General features: G+C 35.9%; 1 protein-coding gene across 4 annotated transcripts in view; it reads left to right on the top strand.

Moving 5' to 3' along the window:
- Nucleotides 1-18896, top strand: part of LOC136345289 (Kv channel-interacting protein 1-like) — a 190264-nt gene that overhangs the window by 161331 nt on the left and 10037 nt on the right. For all 4 annotated transcript variants that reach the window (XM_066293431.1, XM_066293433.1, XM_066293430.1 and 1 more), the window contains 2 exons: nucleotides 2334-2407; nucleotides 17949-18161. In XM_066293431.1, the coding sequence (XP_066149528.1) occupies nucleotides 2334-2407; nucleotides 17949-18161 (287 nt within the window). The remainder of the gene's footprint in view (nucleotides 1-2333; nucleotides 2408-17948; nucleotides 18162-18896) is intronic.

Below are 18896 nucleotides of genomic sequence, written 5' to 3' on the forward strand. Positions count from 1 at the left end.
TTCATTAATTGAGAGAATTTGAAAGAGATTGAATAGTGGAGCTACGAGAGGCCCATAGATCATTTAAGGAAATCGCCACTAGATTGACCCGTAGTGTAAACACTATGGCGAAATGTTGTTAGACATGGTTCCAACAAGAACAAACAAGCAGAAAGCGAGATACTGGACGATTCCGTAGAACTACAGAACAAGACTGTCGCCTTCTAATTATGGCCCTAAGAGATGGGTGCGCCTCGACGAGGACGCTGGCGGATCAGTGGTTTGCAGAGTATGAAAAGTTCATTGAAATTCTAACTATCTGTTGCCGGATAAGAAGCTTTGGATTGATTTTCTACCATTCCCATCTTATGTTACCATTCACCTTAAATAATCATCAAAATCTACTACAGTGGTGTAAATAAAGAATACATTCGAATTTGAAATGAGATAACATCGTATTTAGTGACGAATCCAGATTCTGTTTGGATACGCATGATAGTCGGACAAGAGTAAGAAAAAGACGGGATCCTTGATCTACAATATAGGGGCGTGTCCATCAGACTGTTGAGGTAATGGTTTAGAGTGTTATTGCATATGGAAGCAGATCACTTTTACTCTTCATTGGAGGCAGTGTGAGACCCCAACAATACATCCAAGAAGTCCTGGAATCTCACCACGTGCCTTATCTGGAAACTCTTGTTAATCCAATTTTTCAGCAAGACAATGCACGACCACATGGGGCTCGAGTGACTCTGGACTTATTTCAACAAAATGCAATCAATTTACAATTTCAACCACCTCGATCTCCAGACGTCTCACCAATTGAACATTTATGGAATATTGTAGGTAGAAAGTTGCATAATTTACCCCATCCCCTAATGACACTAGCAGTGCTATGTCATGTTACCCAGTTAGCCTCGAATGAGACTCCCTAAAACGACATTAATCTCCTCATTAGATCCATGCCCAGACGTGTATACAAATGTATAAGACACCGCAAAGGACCGACAAATTTTTGTTAAGTTTTTAACAATTAAATTTGTTCAATTTTTAATAAAGTATTTGTTTTAGCATAAGAAACATGCATATCAAAAATTATTTAAATAAAGCCATTTTTACAGGGTGTTCTTTTTTCTATGTCACGCAGTATACAATGAATTTTTAGAGTTTCAGATATACAGTACCTCACATATGGAACAACGGCAAATTGAATGTTGATTACTTCAGAACCACGTGCAAACGGGATATAACACTTTTCACACTTATTGGTTAAAAATACAGTACTTGCAGGTTAGTTCAAGTTCGTCCAATTGAACCTCAATTTTTAAGTAAAAAATTAGAAGACCAAGTGTAACTTTTCCCTATTGGGAGGACCATATATATCGTCTGATTTCAACGAGGTGCGATTAATTTCGTCTTCATGTTTACCTGAAGGGAGAGAAATTTCTCTTCTAACGTTTATTAATAAGAACTTAAAAAATGAAGGTTCAGGATAGACACAGTCATCCAGTAAAATTTACATGTTGATCGGCGTGAATAACCATTCTACTAATACAAATATCACAGTCGTCTAACAGTTTTAATGGGACTAAAAAATTGGAGGACGAAGCATACTAATTTCTTGAACTGAAAAATCGTTTTTATTAATGGGCATGTACAGGTCGTAAGTAAAACACATGCGTCATTTCAAACTCAAAATATTTTTAAATTGTCACCTAAGTACTTCAATTTTAAAAATAAATTACGAAGGCTTAAAGGTTCAAAACATTGAATATATCCAGAACAATTCAATGAGCACTATTCAGACATCTAAACGTCGAGTTTTTGAAACTAAACAATCCTCTAATCTGTAAAGTATTCAATATTAAAAATAGACGTACATAGTAGTTCAAATGTACTCACAGCACTCCCCAGGTTCAACCCAAAATCTAAGAAAAATCCGAAAAAAATCGGCTGTAAAGTGAGGCATAAAACCCAAACGATCGCCATACTAATTCAAAATTAACACCGTTTACTGCCCTCGTCAATCGCCAAAATCCAGGGATGAAATTTGATATATTTCAAGCCCACTTTGGCAATTATTTCAATCGATTCTGCGAGGCTCTATGGCTCTAACAGCTGTAGGTGTCATTTTATCCCTAAACCGGATCGGGGCATGATAATTGGGACCGTTATGCTTGTAAGTAGAGCTTAATGAGAAGCATCAGGTTTCACATGAGATTCTCATTGTGGGAGAAATCCCAATTATCATTAAAGGACACGAATTGGTAATTGGGACCGTGCCGGGGAAAGTAATTGAGAAAGACTAGACATTTCCAGTGTTTAAGCAAATTAATATTTTTCTTTTGTTTCAGCCAATTCTAGTCAATACGCTCATTATGTGTTTAACACATTAGACCAAGATCACAGTGGACTGATCAGTTTCGAGGTAAGTCGAACACATTTCTTTGATGACTTTAATGTGAAGCGCTTTAGAATCTATGAGAGCGATTTAGGTCAGGAATTTTCAAACCCTTCATGTTTTATTAAGATTATTTATCCATCGCCGTGATGACTTCAATGGAATCTCTTCTCACGCATAAACCGTCCATCAATCCGCTTTAACGTTGCTGAATTTAGCTCTTACTTAAAGCCGATTTAAAGAGGCGCCTCTCAATAAATTCAGAGGCGCTTATAGAGCCAGATATTGAGCAGATTTATCCATCACTCCGTGTAACGTATTCACCGGTCTGTCCTTAGGTTGGGGACAATTTGTTAGGGATTCACATGATGCCCATGTAACGTGACTTCTTGATTTATGTTCCTACGCAGTTCCGGAATACTTGAAACCACACGTTCTGTCTGACCTGCTGTGCGATTTAAATTAAAAGTGCGTACAGGGGCGCAGGGAAGAGGGTTTCCATAGAAACATCCCAGATTTCGAAAAAAATTCTGACCAAAATTTACAAAAAAACGAATAAAAGTGCCACAAATTTCAGTGGTACCGAATTGTCTGGAACTCGGGAATAGATGGAGCTACTAAAAGTGAGAAGGTACTTTCCAAAATTTCAGTGTGATTGTGGACTTTGGTCAGACGAATAAGCTTCACTTTTGAAGTAGTAAACAGGTCAAAAGATTATCATTTTTTTAGATTTTAAATATAAATACGATAATGAAAATTGAATTAATTTAACTTTTTTCAATTTAAGGTAGTAACCAAGTTAAAAGGTCGCTAGAAGGTTTCATTTAAATAAACTTAGCCTTCAATAATTGTACGTTATTCCGCCGAATTTGATGTTAAAAACGAATTCTGAAAACGTGGAAAACAACTTCATACGCCACTGAAATCGCCGCATATTGGGATTTTCTGGTGATTGATTCGGGAGTGAACTGATTATAAAACAATCGCCTTGTGTAACGCCTGCGTATTTATACTCCCTTTCCCAATGAATAAACGGGAACTTTTTAATATTGAAAACAATAAAAATGTCTTTTGCAACTAAAAAAGGTTTTATTCATAAATCGTCTGGTGATTTATTTCCGGCTCAAAGCTAGAAATAAAAAATGGGCCACGATATAATATGTTCGCTGGTTTTCGCAGTCTCGGACGTATATTTCTTATGTCTGGGAATTTATCTCTTTCTTCGTAAAAGAAAAGCCACGAAATTCTAAAAACGCACTTTGACGGGTGTCCCTTTGATAAATCTCGGTTCATGAATCTTTGCTTATGTGGAGAAAAAGGTCCGACGAGAACGGGAATGTTTTTCGCTTGAGGTGCATAGGTAAAATTTCCAGTGCACTCGAGGCAAACGTGGATTTCGTTCTTTAAGGAAACTTTGCAAAAACTCCTTTATCGTCTGGTTTTATTCGAAGTTTGCACAAAAATCTTACCTCCAGATTCATAAAAAAACCATTCACTACTCAGGTTTCAATACTACATTGACGAAAGCTACGTGGGAACACGACCTCAAATTTTGATAACATCACGGCTTAATCGTCGGACTAAGAAATTTAGCTGCTTCAAACGCAACCTTAGTCAAAACCGAACCCTAAACAACTTTTAGGATCTTGACCCCGAAATACTACGAATCTAAACTCATCTCACCAATAAATTGTCTGTAGCTCAAAAATAATTATCTCACTTGTTTGTTGTTCAGATTTAAATTGTTTTTGGTCCCTCGGGAGGGTCATAAAACTATCCGAACTTCCAAAGTTATCAAGTCCCGGACCATTTCGCATTTTCAACCCGAAACCAAGGCAAACAAATTGCTTCCTCTTGCAATTAGTCCGGTCACGGATTAACAAGTCATTAGTTTGCCACCGGAAATAATTGATAGATGAATTTATTCCATGATATATTTCCTGATTTAAAGAGATGTTGATATGGCTTTGGGACACAATCAACACGAAGAGTATCAAGAAGACAAAAAGCGATTCAGGTCTTAATTTTGATAGCATTAATTATTCATCAGCTAAAGAACTCTAACATCAACTGAGAAATTCTTAGTCTGTTAACTCTTTCTTTGTACTCCACTTTTAATCTGTTTACACGCTGTATTTGGAGAAGAAACAAGTTTCAACTTGACGAGGTCGTTGACTTTGGAACTTTGACTTTTATAGGCGAATAAATCAAATGCCGTGCTTTCCTAACTCAGGAATGTGGAACATAATACATAAAACATTTCGAGATATAAGGGTAAAAGGCTCTTGTTGAAAGAAGATTAATAGTATTCACGGAAAGCCATATTATATTCAAGTTTATACATTGTATCAGTTGGACAGTCAGTGCAAGGTCTACATTTTACGAAAGCTAAGGGGGTCTTATTCACCTTTCAAGTGAATTTTAGGGCTTTATTGTAGACGGTCAGAAGATGTGTGGCCCACTGAGTTACCCACCATAAAAGCACGTTTACACGAGTAGTGATCCACGATCGTGAACCAAGCTTTCGCGGGGGTGCGTCTCATGGGAACAGTACATTCGTGAAAGAAAAATCGAAACGAAAGACGCCACGACCGTGAATTCGGATAACATGAGGCCCTGGAGGATATAAAAAAAGAAGCTTGTGTTACAACAGCCCGTAGAATCGCAGAAGCATTAAATTTGTAAAATTTTACAACGACTTATGAAAATAATAAATTTTAAAACTTACGGAGTTCGTAAGCGCCGGCTAAGTGGAAATACAAAAACTGGTGCTTTTACTGAAGACGTATACTCAGTGCCCCATGAACATGGGCCTCTACCGCTACCTTGAAAACTATGACTAGGAAAAATTTGGAAATTGGATAGCATACTAAAATGCAGGTGACTTATTCATTTAAATTATTTTCATGACAATATCACTTCCGGTGGTACCGGCAATGAATGTCAACCCACTCAGTTTGAATTGAATGTCCTGCATGTTATATCAAATTTTGATTCTGCGGAACATTATGAACATTTTTCAAGTATCATGTTCTGTATCTAAATATTGCGGTTTGCGAGATATTTCCAATATTAAAAAAACCAAAAAAATTACAGTTACAGCCATTAATATATTATACATTTCTTGGTAATTCGCAAATTTCAGTTTCAGTTATTTCCTCATCAACAATACGTTTGTTTTTTCTGTAAAGTGTTTTAGCAGACCCGCTAGTTTTAAAATTATCTATTATCCGTTTGAGGGCCTCTCATGATGGCTTCGTTTTTTTTTCTAGATATCGAGTACCAAATGTATGACATATTCTTGTTAATACTTTGTTGCATTCATCATAAATACTAAACATGTTCAAGTACAGTGCTAAATATTGTAAAGTGTTTTTCTGAAATAAAATGAAAATAGGTAGGTTTGTGTTTGATAATTAAATTGAATATAGCACTTTTTTTTATGTTAGATATGTTTTTGTTGAAAAAATAGGAGGTTCCTATTTAAAAAATTTGAGTTCATAATAATTTTTGAATGATCATTTTGTGCTATCGTTTTGAACACCTTGTATGAAAAAACACGATTTCACTCACTGTTCCAAGGGCAGTAAAGCATTTTATACAGCAGTGCATAATTTCATTGCAAAGTACTTAGCCATTTGCGAATTATTATAAAATACGTTAATGGCTGCAACTATAATTTTTTTGGAAAATTTCAACAAATATCTCGAAACCGTCAAATTTAGGTATAAACCATCATACATGAAACATGTTCATAATGTTCCGCAGAATTAAAAATTTAATATAATATACAGGGTGTCCGATTTAAACTAAGCGGGTTGACGTTCACCGCCAGTACCACCGGAAGTGGTGATTTCATGAAAATATTTTTGATCAACGTATCACCTCCACTTTAGTATGATACCCAAATTGCAACTTTTTCTAATCATAGTTTCCAATATACGGATAGAGGCCTATATTCGTGAGACACCCTGTATATATGCCAACGTTTGTACATACTGTGTCCCGACATGCGAAGCCACTTCTTAACAGCATCCACGTGTTTGTAGCTCTTTGCTAAAGAATTGCATAGTTCCGGATATGTTTCCCTTTGTAATCCACTTTCTCACCCACCGTCTGCGTTGTCTCCTGTTTTTTTTTTAATCTCTCCAATGGCACCATGGTATGATAAAGGATAATGTGCCACGGCGTGGTAAAAGATGAAGATAATTATACACTAGCTTCTAGTACACTCCTAGAGGAAGTAATGTTCATGACTGGCTAAATTTGTAACCCGTCTAAACAGTTTACAATTCTTGGATCATTTTCTTATTCCACGAATGGTAATTTGATAGTTTCGTGCATCTCGAAAGCGAGGTTCACGATCATGATTCATTACGCGTATAAATGGGGCCATAAGAAACGGGCACCAAATTTGAACTTTAATTAGAATTAGTAAATTAATTAACAAAGTAATTATTTATAGAGTTATTTAATTTCAGTCATAATTAAACAGTGTAAATGTTGAGCCCGTTACTTACTATAAATAAGTGGGAGGTCCACGCATCTACACGAATACGACCCCCGTAGCTTTCGTAAAATGTGAGCGTCGAGCTTACGATTAGCTCATAGAACATATAAATTTGCATAGGGGGTGGTCGTTTGACAAGAAAACACGCGCAGTTCTGAACAGTTAAAAGAATTTATAAAAAAAAGCTGGGACACGTAAAACTAATTTTTGAGGGGGAAAACATTTTAAGCTAATTCCGACTCTCTCATTTGCAACCCCATCAGCGGGAGGGTGTTCATTCCCAAAATTTTTAATGAAAAAAGGGGTCGTGTGGCACCTCATTTTGAAAGTAATTTAATGTACTTTATTATCCCTAAGTTTCAAGTCATTGCTGTCAAAAAAACACAAGTTGAGCTATTTACGTTAATTTATTTTACCTATTTCACTTTATTACAGTAAACTAAATGACATTTTCTTTATGTCGTTTTTATTACGCAAAGAAAAATTCTAAGTGTTAAGAAAACATGAGGAACGATTTCTTTATTGTTGATTCGAAAATACAACTTGAGTACATTTGAGTATTAAAAATAGCCGCGAAAAAGGAGAGGTACTATTTCGTTGTATTCTACATTTTAAGTGCTATTTAATAGAATTAAAGGTAATGTAGTAAGTTTGGTATACTCGATTGCCAAAAAGGTGACAATAATTTAATTTTTCATTGGAAACAGTGAAAATGATAATAAAACGGCCGACATTTTCAATGAACTACATCAAGACTATTATCGTCACGTTGATCGAAAATACGTTTTGGAAAAATTTCGAGAAACTGAATCGGTAGGAAACAAAAAGCGCAAAGCTCAAAAACGCGTTAGTAAATGAGGTTACTGAGGGGCGGATTTAGGACATGTTGTTAAAGGCGTTACATTAAGTACAGGAAAAGTAAAGGTGTATCTGGTGTCAAGGGTATGAGCGTTCAAATTATTTTGAAAAAAATTCAAATTTCATCTACACAAAATGCATCGAATCAAGAACTTAATGGAGATGGTTTGGTTTTGAAACGAGTTTGCAATTTTGTAAACGCACGGTAGAAGGAATTCTAAATGACCAACAGTTCCTTTTTAGTGTATATTTCTCAAATAAATTCCTAAACGTTACTGGGAATCGGCACAACTGCCGTTACTGGTCTGATGACAATCTTGCAATTATTCACGAAGTTCATACACAATGTCCGCAAAAATTGAATGTTTGGCCGGGACTATTTGGTTACAGTCCAATAGGTCCTTATTTTTTACCTGGGAAGTTGATCGGGGGTACACATCTTGAATTACTAGAAAACGCCATTTATCCGGCATTAATAGAACTAATTGCAAACAATAAGCAATACATCGAAACCCGTTTGGAATTCCCGCAAGACGATGCAACACCTCATTGTGCACTGACCGTTCGTGGGTATTTGGGTCAAACGTTTCCAAAGCAATGGATTGAAAGGATAGAGTCCATGGCCTCCCCATTCTCCAGACTTAAGTCCATTATACTTCTTTTTACGGAATCATTTAAAAAATAGAATCTATGTCACCGAACCAACGTCTTTAGACGACTTATGCCAACAGATCTTTAACGAATGTAATCAAATCATTCCATAGACGCTTCCAAACGTTCGACGACGGTTTGAAGAAAACCTTTTCTATTTTTATGAAGGTCGGAGGTGAGCATTTCCGACTTTTATTGAATTGACTTGTAGTAAGTTTCCTTTTATTTAGAGATTATAAAACGTGATCTCTTATTTTTGCGTTAAAATTCAATTAAAAATAAGCAAATAGGTCGTAAATTATTTGATTGCACATGCGTAAAACTGCATAAAACTGCACTATTCTCTACTGCGGCATTTCACTTTGTCCCGAATGTTTTTCATTGCCATAATGAGGTGGAAGAAGTAAAATCTCTGCTCCTAAACAATTTAATTTGCGCATATTTGGAAAGCTGCCATGTTGATTGTGTTAATAGTAGAGTCTCGAAACTCAGGGATTATAAAGTACATTAAATTACCTTCAAAATGAGGCATCCCTCGACCCCCTCCTTCATTTAAGATTTTGTGGATGAATACCTTCCCACTTGAGAGGTTGCAGATAGGGGAGTCGAAATTAGCCTAAAATGTTACCCCCTCAAAAATAAGGTTTTCGTGCCCGAGCGTTTTTTCATAAATTCTCTCAGCTGTTCATGACTGCACGAGTTTCGTTTTCAAACGGCCACCCTGTATGATAATTTCTTAATTAATTAATTTAATTCGATTGATAGATTAGTCACAGTTACGAACGGTACGTGGGATCAACGTCTATTAATAATAACGGATTTGCAAATACGGCAATACAGATAAGTTAAGTTTTGAAGGTTGTGTGTGGAAACACGACGCATGCTGTTACTTTTTAGAGCGATTTCCTATTAATTAAATAATAATAGCTAATTAGATTTCCTAAACCTAAAAATTATACTTCTTTTATGAGCTGCTATTCACTCATCAAAAAATGCTATACAAGGTTTTTTCAATCACAACTTGTATGGACAGGAATCTTAAGAGTGCACCTAAGATTTTGTTTTAACCAGGCGCTATTTAACTTTGCAATTAAGAATTTTAATTGCACTTTATCAACTTGGAAACTTTGGCAATAAATTTGTGAAGTCTCGTTAATTTAGGTTGATTAAAGAAGTTACTGACAAGAGTTTGTGTATTAATTTATATAGGTAGGAGTAAAATTTCACGGCGACTTAATTATTTAAGCATCTTCTCATTCATCTTTCTAAGTAGAAACTACTTTCAGTTTTTTAATCTACTAAATTTCCAAATGATTTTGAATATAAATAGTTCCTTGAAACGTGTCTCTGTGGTTTTAGGTCAAACACATTCGAACAACTTCTCCAACGTTTGCGACGTAAATTGCATTTCCTGTAGTTTTGCCTGCAATATGCCAAATCTGTTAATTTCGTTTGAAAGTTTGTTTGTTGATCTGTCCAAACTTATGCTCGTTTTATCAAAATGTTACGTCTGTTGCCTCGAAACTCGCAAACGACCCGCAACTAAAAATCCTGAAAGAAAATCCTGCAAATTCATTAGTAGCTTTCGGTTTAGTGTAAAAAAACTACCCTGAATAGCACTGTAAACCCCGCGATTCTAGTCATTGCCCTAAAGAGGCTGCATTACCGGGTACCGTTTAAATTCTATTTTTTTACTAATTTTACTTATTATCATACTCAACTCTACTACATGAGTAAACCAAAAATTCTGCTTTCACATAGCACTTATTATTAGTCCTACACTCTCCAAAATCGACCGAATACTAAGGATAAGCGCAAGTGGGATTCTCATGTATCTCCCGGAAGTTATCTTTTTTACATATACAGGGTGGGTCACCAAGAGCGCCTCGGGGTATTACGTTCTTATTAATAATTTGATTGAAAATTGTTTTTAGAGGTGTATGTAAGACTTTACAAGGTACATTTTAAAAATATTTTCATTTATACAGAGTGTATATAAAAAAAGATACATCTCAAACATATGTTTTTTTTTTAATGGAACACCCTATATTTTATTACATATTTGGAATTATAAGAAGAAAATAGTGCAAGTTTTTATAACACACATTGGGTCTAAAACAATTGCTTCTCGAGAAATTTTAGAAAGTATAAAAATGTAAGAGTTGGGAAACATTTTTTTTGCTAGGTGAAATGAGTTACTTGGCTAATATTTTTTTACTATTATTTCTTAAGTACAAACTAATCTTCAAACTAGAATGAATTATTCGCTAAACTGATATACAGGGTAAGCAAAAAGATTGGTCAAATTTTACTCCCTTATAATTTAGCATAACTTTCTTATTTCAAATGGAATATATACATTTTTATGTATTACTTAGAATCATTAATTAATTTCCTTTCAATTGATACTATAGTGTTCTATACCTATCTTTTACCGTTTTGCCATAATATGAAATTTTATTTAATTTTGCAATAATAACATTAAATATATTTATATATTATATGTATTTCTTCCAATAATTCTACAAGTCTATTTTCAATAAAGTCTTTGAACACTTGTCCAGTTAAATTGTCTTCAAAAAAGTAGAGTCCTATAACGGAAATATTTAAAATTCCACCCCACACATTAAGGGACCATCTATGCTGTCGATCGACTGTGCAGAAAACTAATGGCTTTTCATCAGCGTAATAATGGAAATTATGCCTATTTACTAAGTCATTGTTATGAAAAGTCGACTCATCCGAAAATAGAAGGCAATTCAAAAAACTGTCATTTTGTGCACAATTTTCCAAAACAAAATGACTGTCTGAATTCAATTCAGACGTTTGGGAAAATTCCTAATTTGTGTAACAAGGGTACATAAAGACAAATCATAAGGTCGGGTAAAGCGCTTAACGTGACTCAAGTACTCGGTCTGTTTGATTTATTGCACACAATAAAGGAATCTTCCAAAATACTCCACTCCAACGGGCGATAGGTGATAGCCAACATCTGGTGGTTGCAAGCAAGCGAAGCAAAACATACCAGATGTTAACCAGATAAAAATCTTAAGTTATCCTTGAGTAACACCCGAACTAAGGGTGGAGCGGGGAAAAAAGTAGGTTGAGGGGAAGAGGAGACGCTGAAGGGACACCAGACCGTGAGGTGACCGCACTTGAAAGGAGAAGAACTACAGTTGCAACCCCAGAGAAGTGAGGCAGAATCAACCGTGTGTTACTTTAAGAATTTAGTACATAAATAAAGATAAAGTGATTAAATATTTCAATTGAGTACAATTCAGTTTTCTCTCGGCCTGACAAAAACCCAGAGTGGTCCTTCGGAACAAAACAAAAATACCCAAGAACCAGCCGCGGAAGCAGGACCCACTGATTAGCACCATTGTCCAGGGGATTTTCAAGATCATTCTGGTACAATGACAAAAGTCAATTCGTGCTTAATAATCAGTTTCATATAATTCTTGATGTAACTGTATATGATAAGGATGAAATTTGAAGCTTTTTGCAATCCTTCCGATTGTCCTTCTACTTAAACCCAGCTGTATTATTTAATGTTATTATTGAAAATTAAATAAAATATGTATATACAGGGTGTCCCGCAAACCTTCGACAATACTTCGCCTGATGGAAGGTCCATCCTTTAAAAGTCAGAAAATGAAAAATAACCTAAATGAAAATATCATGGATTTCGAGATATTTACATTTTGTTCAAAATCGACAAACAGTAACATCACTTGATATTTCGTAGTATCACTGTTACACCACCCCAAGTAGAGAAGCAAAATTTCTGTATTGGTTTTGTTAATGGTCATTGTTTAAAACCACATCGATAGATTTTAAATGTAGGCTTCGGATTTTTAAAGAATATCTTTATTTTAACGGATTCCTGACAACTCCATTTCTATCATGTATGTTTTGCTCCCTGCTGTAGCAATGGATGTACGGCTATCTTGAAGCCCATAGGCTCAAAAAATAGCGCCGTTCTTCTAGATTCTGAAATGGTTCAATAAGTATGTGTTTCTCAAACAGAAAATATTTGTTTGGCCTTATGCTAGCCCGAAAAATAATATCATTGAGGTTTTTTAAATTTTAGGTTAAGTTTTAAAAGTTTACGAAAAACTGCCACATTTTTAGTTAGTCCGATTTTAGGTTCAAAGATACGCGTTTAGTCTCGTCAAATTTCTCCTAATAGGTTTATCGAGAAGTTCTCGATATTACTAAACTGTAATGTGCCCTTACGCTACGCCCATGTGCTTTATAATGTTTTAGCCATATTCCCGGCATAGCCAGATTATATTGTCTATTATTCTCAAAAATATTTTTCTACAAAAAGATTCACAACACCTTAGCCCTCAACTAAAGAAGCTAATTTAGAGCGAAAGTTGACAATGTCGTTTCAATATGATGGCCCTGCTCACTATGTCAGAAACGTTAGAGAAGTTTTAAATGCACATTTTGCACAAGGATGGGTTGGGCTTGGCAGTATAATTAACTAGCCAGCCCGGTCGTCAAATTTGACATGTAAAAATGTGTTTTTGCGAAGCCATTTCAAATTTATCGTTTACGATCGAGTGTCAATTACTGCGGAAGGCTTGAAAGTTCGGACCAGAAATACTAGTCAAGGAATCATACTTGAAAAGCGAGAAAATACCACATAATCATTTCAAAACAGAATTGTCAAATGCCTTGAACAGCAGGAGCACGATGTCGAACATTTGTTGGCCTAATTTTTTTATAATAAAGTCAAATTTACTACAAAATAAGTAAAATGGCTCAAATACCTTAAAAAAGTTTAATAAATCGTTTATGTTGAATCTTGTATTATTATGAATTTTATCACTTTCAGCAAAAAATATTTCAAGTAATTAATTCGGATTCAAATAAAAAAACTCTACGATCCATCCCCTTTTTGTTCTGACCAACAATATTCAAACCACCGGACTGAAAAACGAAACATCGGCCTGTCTTTCCATGGATATTAATAAGGCTTTCGACAGTCTGGCATAAAAGACTGTTATATAAACTCCACAAGCTAAAAACTTCAAAATATTTATTCTATACAATAAAGAACTTACTGGAAAACAGACAACTTGAGGTTCGCATCAACTCTACTCTCTCCTTTCCGTTATCGCCCCCTCAAGGTCTACCACAGGGTTCACCTCTATCGCCCTTTCTATACAATGTGTTTTGTCATGACACCTACGAACGCAACTTTACCAAAATAAATCAAATAAACAAAGCTGCCTATATACTACAATACGCGGACGACACAGCACTCATTGCACACAGCAAAACCACTATGAAAACAGCGGAAAAACCACAGACTCTGGCGGACGCTACGATGAAATGGTTCTACAGATGAAGATCGACACCGAACTCAGCAAAAAACTAACTTCTACTAACAAACCACAGAATCACTCACAAGTCACCGACAATAATCTCAGACGGACACACAACCAAACCTACCAAATACATTAAATACCTGGGAATAACAATCGATCACCAACTCAAATTAGATCAAGTACAAAACATGAGGACAGAAATTAAGAAAAGGACTAAATACTTTCGACTACTGACGTACAAAGACAAGGGAATATCCACAAAGAGAGCCACAAAAATATATAGATCCATCTGTAGACCATTACTGGACTATGGACACATAATAAGAGCTAACTCCACAGAAAAAACTAAACGACATATACAAGCGACGGAACAAATCGCACTGAGACTAATTACCAAACTACGTATTCCGAGAATCCACTATACAACCCATCCAACGACCTACTGTACCAACGCACACATATGAAAAGAATAACAGACAGACTGTTACACATACGGACGAAACGGAAAAACAACCCTGACAACTGGACATTACTGACACCACTTTGCTTGACTAGACTGACCAAGCAAGCACAGTTCCAGTTCCCCAACAAAACCCTCTACGAAACATATGATGGCATGTAAAAACATATGGTTATAATCTCTAACAAATAGTATACAGGCTGTAATCATGGGCGGAAAGACCGAGAGGGTCGATAGCCCATTTCTTCTTTGTTTTGAAGAAATAAATGTTATATATTTCAAGTAAAAATATTTTTACTGCCAACAAAAATTTCGAATTTCCAAAAAAAAATTGGTTGTTCCATTTGGAGAAACAACGTAGACCTCAAATGTCAGGTGAAGGTAACCTTGGAAAAAAATTACAGTACAAAAGTTAAGTCCTTGAAGCTACAAAAGATTTTATTAAAACATTTTTTTAGATCATCTCTATTTAAAGATATTTTTTATCCCATTTATCTAGAACTGTCCGGCAGAGGTTCCGGAAAAATGCATTTACCCATCCCAGGTTGAATTGATGTCATGTAATGTGACTGGGGTATGTGAGACTTGGCTGCAACTAGTACAATACCTTCCAAAAAAAAATCCTCTCCTCTCTTCACTCCTACTTCCACTCTAAACCACCGTCAAACATTACTTCAGATGAGGGGTGGTGATCATTTGCTCCCTGTTTTTCGCTCGTCCATTGAATCCCTCAAACATCCCTCTGCCCTCTCACCCGCACTTCGCTGTTTCCGGTCCTTTTTCTCGACAATCCTTATTTTCATTAACTTTTCCAGGTACCCTCCAATTGCGTCCCAATATTTCTTGGATCTCAGCAGGAGTCTTCCACATGTTTCCCTGTTAACTTTCTCTGCACACTCCCTACTGAGTTCTGATCGCCATTTGACAAATTTTCGACATCCGACAATATTGTGTGTTCTGGGTCGTCTGGTTTTCCACAAAACCAGCACTCATTGGGCTTCGATTTACTAATGCTCTTCAAGGATGACTCGAAGACTGTCTGCTCTGCCAATGCCTTGCTCATGGAGCAGGCAACCTTTCCCCATCTTCTGTCGTGCAACGCTCTCAGATCTGAGGTAAAGACCTTGGTCCAGCCGCGGTACTCCGCCCATCTGTCCTGCTACTTCTCTATCAGTCGTCTCCCGATCTTCCTCTTCTATACTACTTTCCAATTGTATAGTTGGGGCACTCTGCCACCAATATCTCGGAAATTAATAGGCCTCTAACCAAAGATAAAAATCCACATGTTGTCCTATACAGGCCAAAGAGGATTAACAGAATGAACGAACAAATAATTCGGAAACCAAATAAATCAGCCCAAGACTCCGAGAAGCCACACCATGAAAGTCCAGTTTCTTATATCTGGAAATTGGCCGCACTCTTCTTTGTTCTTGGGCCTCCGTGTTGATACCTACTAAATTTCCTTCAAAAATAGAATTTATCTTTCGCAAGGGAAGATTTATCTCCACTTGCGGCCACAAGTGAGTAAAGTTTTTAGCAGCCCTTAAGAACCCTTTGTCTATCCGAGAATCAGTAGATATTGTTTTTCATAATTTATTTTTCATTTTTTGCTAACTCCTGAGGGTTACTCGATGAAATGTTTTCGTTGTATGCTTTTAAGGGCGACGCTGTTGATGTTTTGCTCGTTTTTAAATTTATATTTCTGGCACTAAAGCTGCTTATAACAGAACAGGAAAAAATTTATAGAATCTAAAATGGATAGTCCAGCTTAGATGTTAGATAAACGCTGGTTTCGACGTATTGAGATAAAGCTTCGCGAATTTGCATTTCCAAACAAGATATGCAAATCTTGGATTATACAAACACAGCTTGAGGCGAGTTGCATGCGCTAGTAATTGGGTTAATCATTTACTTGGCAATCCAGGAAAAGAATACAATATATCTGTATAGCTTGCCCTTAAAGTAACTTCAAGGGGTCTGTTGAATTAGGCGACAAATAGAGTAATAAGTCCTGAGATCATCAAATATTGAACTACGAAGCTCAATATTACCCCACGCGGTCTTTTTGAATGGGACAATCATAGATGGAAGTTCAGGAAGCAAGTGGGATCGTGACTTTTCGTTGCGTACTTAAAAGAAAAAGAATCTTTCTATAAGATTTCATATTGAAATAAAATATTAAAATAAAAGCTCTTTCCGTTATTCAAAAGTTCTTTAACAACTTAATGTTTCATGTAATTGATGTCCAGGATCTTTCCTTAACCTGGTGGCATTTGGTTGAAATTTAAAAGATCTTTTTGATGACGATAAAAGTTTTGAGGCAGCATTTTCCGTTTCTCTGATATTTTCGGAAAATCGCATATTTCGTGTAGTATTTGATATCCAGGGTCTTGAGAGGCACTTTCCTCCTGATCCATTTTTCTCACCATCGTATCGCTTCATTTCATAGAAAATTTCGGGCACTGTCCAAATATTTAAAAAAAAATCTGTAACAGACCTTCTAGTCAGTTTTTCCAAAATTTATTCCTTAAACCTGAAAAATATAGCGATTATGAGCCATCAGCATGCGGAGGTTTTATTACAAGGTAATATTACAGATTGAGCCCCATTAAAACTTTCCATTGAAAGACTAAATTTTCCTTTTTATTCGAGGCGAAAATTCCCACATATAAGTAAGAGCAAGATTAATGATGAAACTCTGTCCGTTGATCTCCAAATTAGAAAACTTTCGATAGGTAATATGTCTAGACAAGCCCACGTAGTGTTTTCTACCGGAGCCATATAATTGCAGTATAATTTTAAAAGTGAGTTAGTACTGCATGAAGAATAAAAAGGGTTGCTTACATGTTTTCATGAAATTCTCTAGAGGAACGTCAGAGAAGCGGAAATGCATATTCTCGCCAAGAATGAAGCCCACATCTTTCAACTGGAAAATTCAAAAGAAAATTGCGCTGAAAAGTTAGGGAAATCTACATTGTTTACTTAGGCATTATTGGATTTTACATACGAAGGGACGTGTCAAAGATAATAGGGTTTCATACACGCAGGGGAATCTAGATTTGGAGCCTAAGAAGATGTTGTGCGGGGGCTGGAAGGAAATTTAATCCAACGCTTATACGTGGATTTTTTTTTGTAATGAAAATGAAGCTATTTGCCAAAAGTGGTACCATTTGAATATTTAATTTAATTTTGCACAACTACGAATTTTAAGAAACGACGAAAACTGATAGTCAGTATTTTTAAAGTTTCCAAAATAAAGTTTTCTTTCGTTCCCAATTTTCACGATTTTTTGTTTCTGAAAATGGCAGTTCGAAAAAAGTGCGATTCGAAGACTCGACGGCCACAACTGAGGCATCTACGGTGAACATAGAACCCATATAAGACCATCACACCGACAAACAGTATATCGACGATTTCGAATTTTTCTCGAAGGATTTCAAAAATGTGACCCATTTTTTATCGATTTTATGAAGTTTCAACCGTTATAACTCGGAAAAGAAAAACCTATAGGGCATTGGAGTTAATTCCTTTTTTTGTGGGCTGATCTGTTTTTTAAGCTATCAATCCCCTAAAAAGGAAAAAATTTCATGCCTTAAACCATCTTCAAGATCTGGCGGGTTGGAATAAGCCCACTATCAATCATAAAAATTTAAAATTATATTATTAATAAAATAATAAAACAAACTAAATATTACATAAATAACATTTTACTCAATTTGAAATATTTTTCTAACCTCAGAATCATTGCAGGATTTCGTGCAAAACCTCTCGATCCTATCTCGAGGATCCATGGAAGAGAAATTGAGATGGGCCTTCTCCCTATATGACATCAATGGAGATGGATACATCACAAGGGAAGAAATGACAGACATAGTCACCTCAGTGTATGAACTAATGGGAAAATTAGCTGAGCCTTGCATAGACGACGATACCGTAAAAGAAAAGGTGGATAGGATTTTTCAGGTGAGGAAAAACGCGATTTTTCCATTATTTATATTCAACAGCTCTAGGGATAAAATAGGAAAACAAGTCGAGTTTATATCCTCGATACTAAACTAAGTAATACCGTTCAGTGTTTGGTTTACACGATGTACTTTATTTTCTTTTCGGACTTCTGTTTGCTTTCAATGATATTACTCAATTGAGATAGATTATAAATAAGTGAAACAAATTGAAAATTTTATTTTCATTGTACCATGCGGAAAACGATCATTTCCCAGTTATTTAATTGTACTAAAAGTACTCCTTTCACGTAAGTGCACGGCAAAATGCCACTTTTCAGACTCCTAATTAAATTTAAAATCTAATAATGAAAAGTGTCGTCCATTGCACGTTCAAAATATGTTTTTCCGTGCTTATATGGCTTTCCGTGTGTTCGGCTTCGCTGCACATGGAAAACCTCCACGCGCACATGGGGCATTACTATTTTCCGGTCTCGCATGAAATACACTGTTTTATGCAATCCCTGCAGAAGTGACAACTTTCCAGCATGTTTTCACGTTATGAAAATATTATTCCAGGTGGGTCCAGGATTGTCTAATAATGCAAAACGAAAAAAAAAAAACACTGATAGGCATTAATTCTCAATCTTTGATGCTCGGCTGCGCATCGGGGATCAATTTACATCGTCGACCGAGAATACTTTTCCCATACAATACACTTATTCTAGTCCATGTACAAAAACAATAAGAGAGAGTT

Source organism: Euwallacea fornicatus, chromosome 19, assembly GCF_040115645.1.
Source record: "Euwallacea fornicatus isolate EFF26 chromosome 19, ASM4011564v1, whole genome shotgun sequence".
In the NCBI taxonomy this organism is placed as follows: Eukaryota; Metazoa; Arthropoda; class Insecta; order Coleoptera; family Curculionidae; genus Euwallacea; species Euwallacea fornicatus.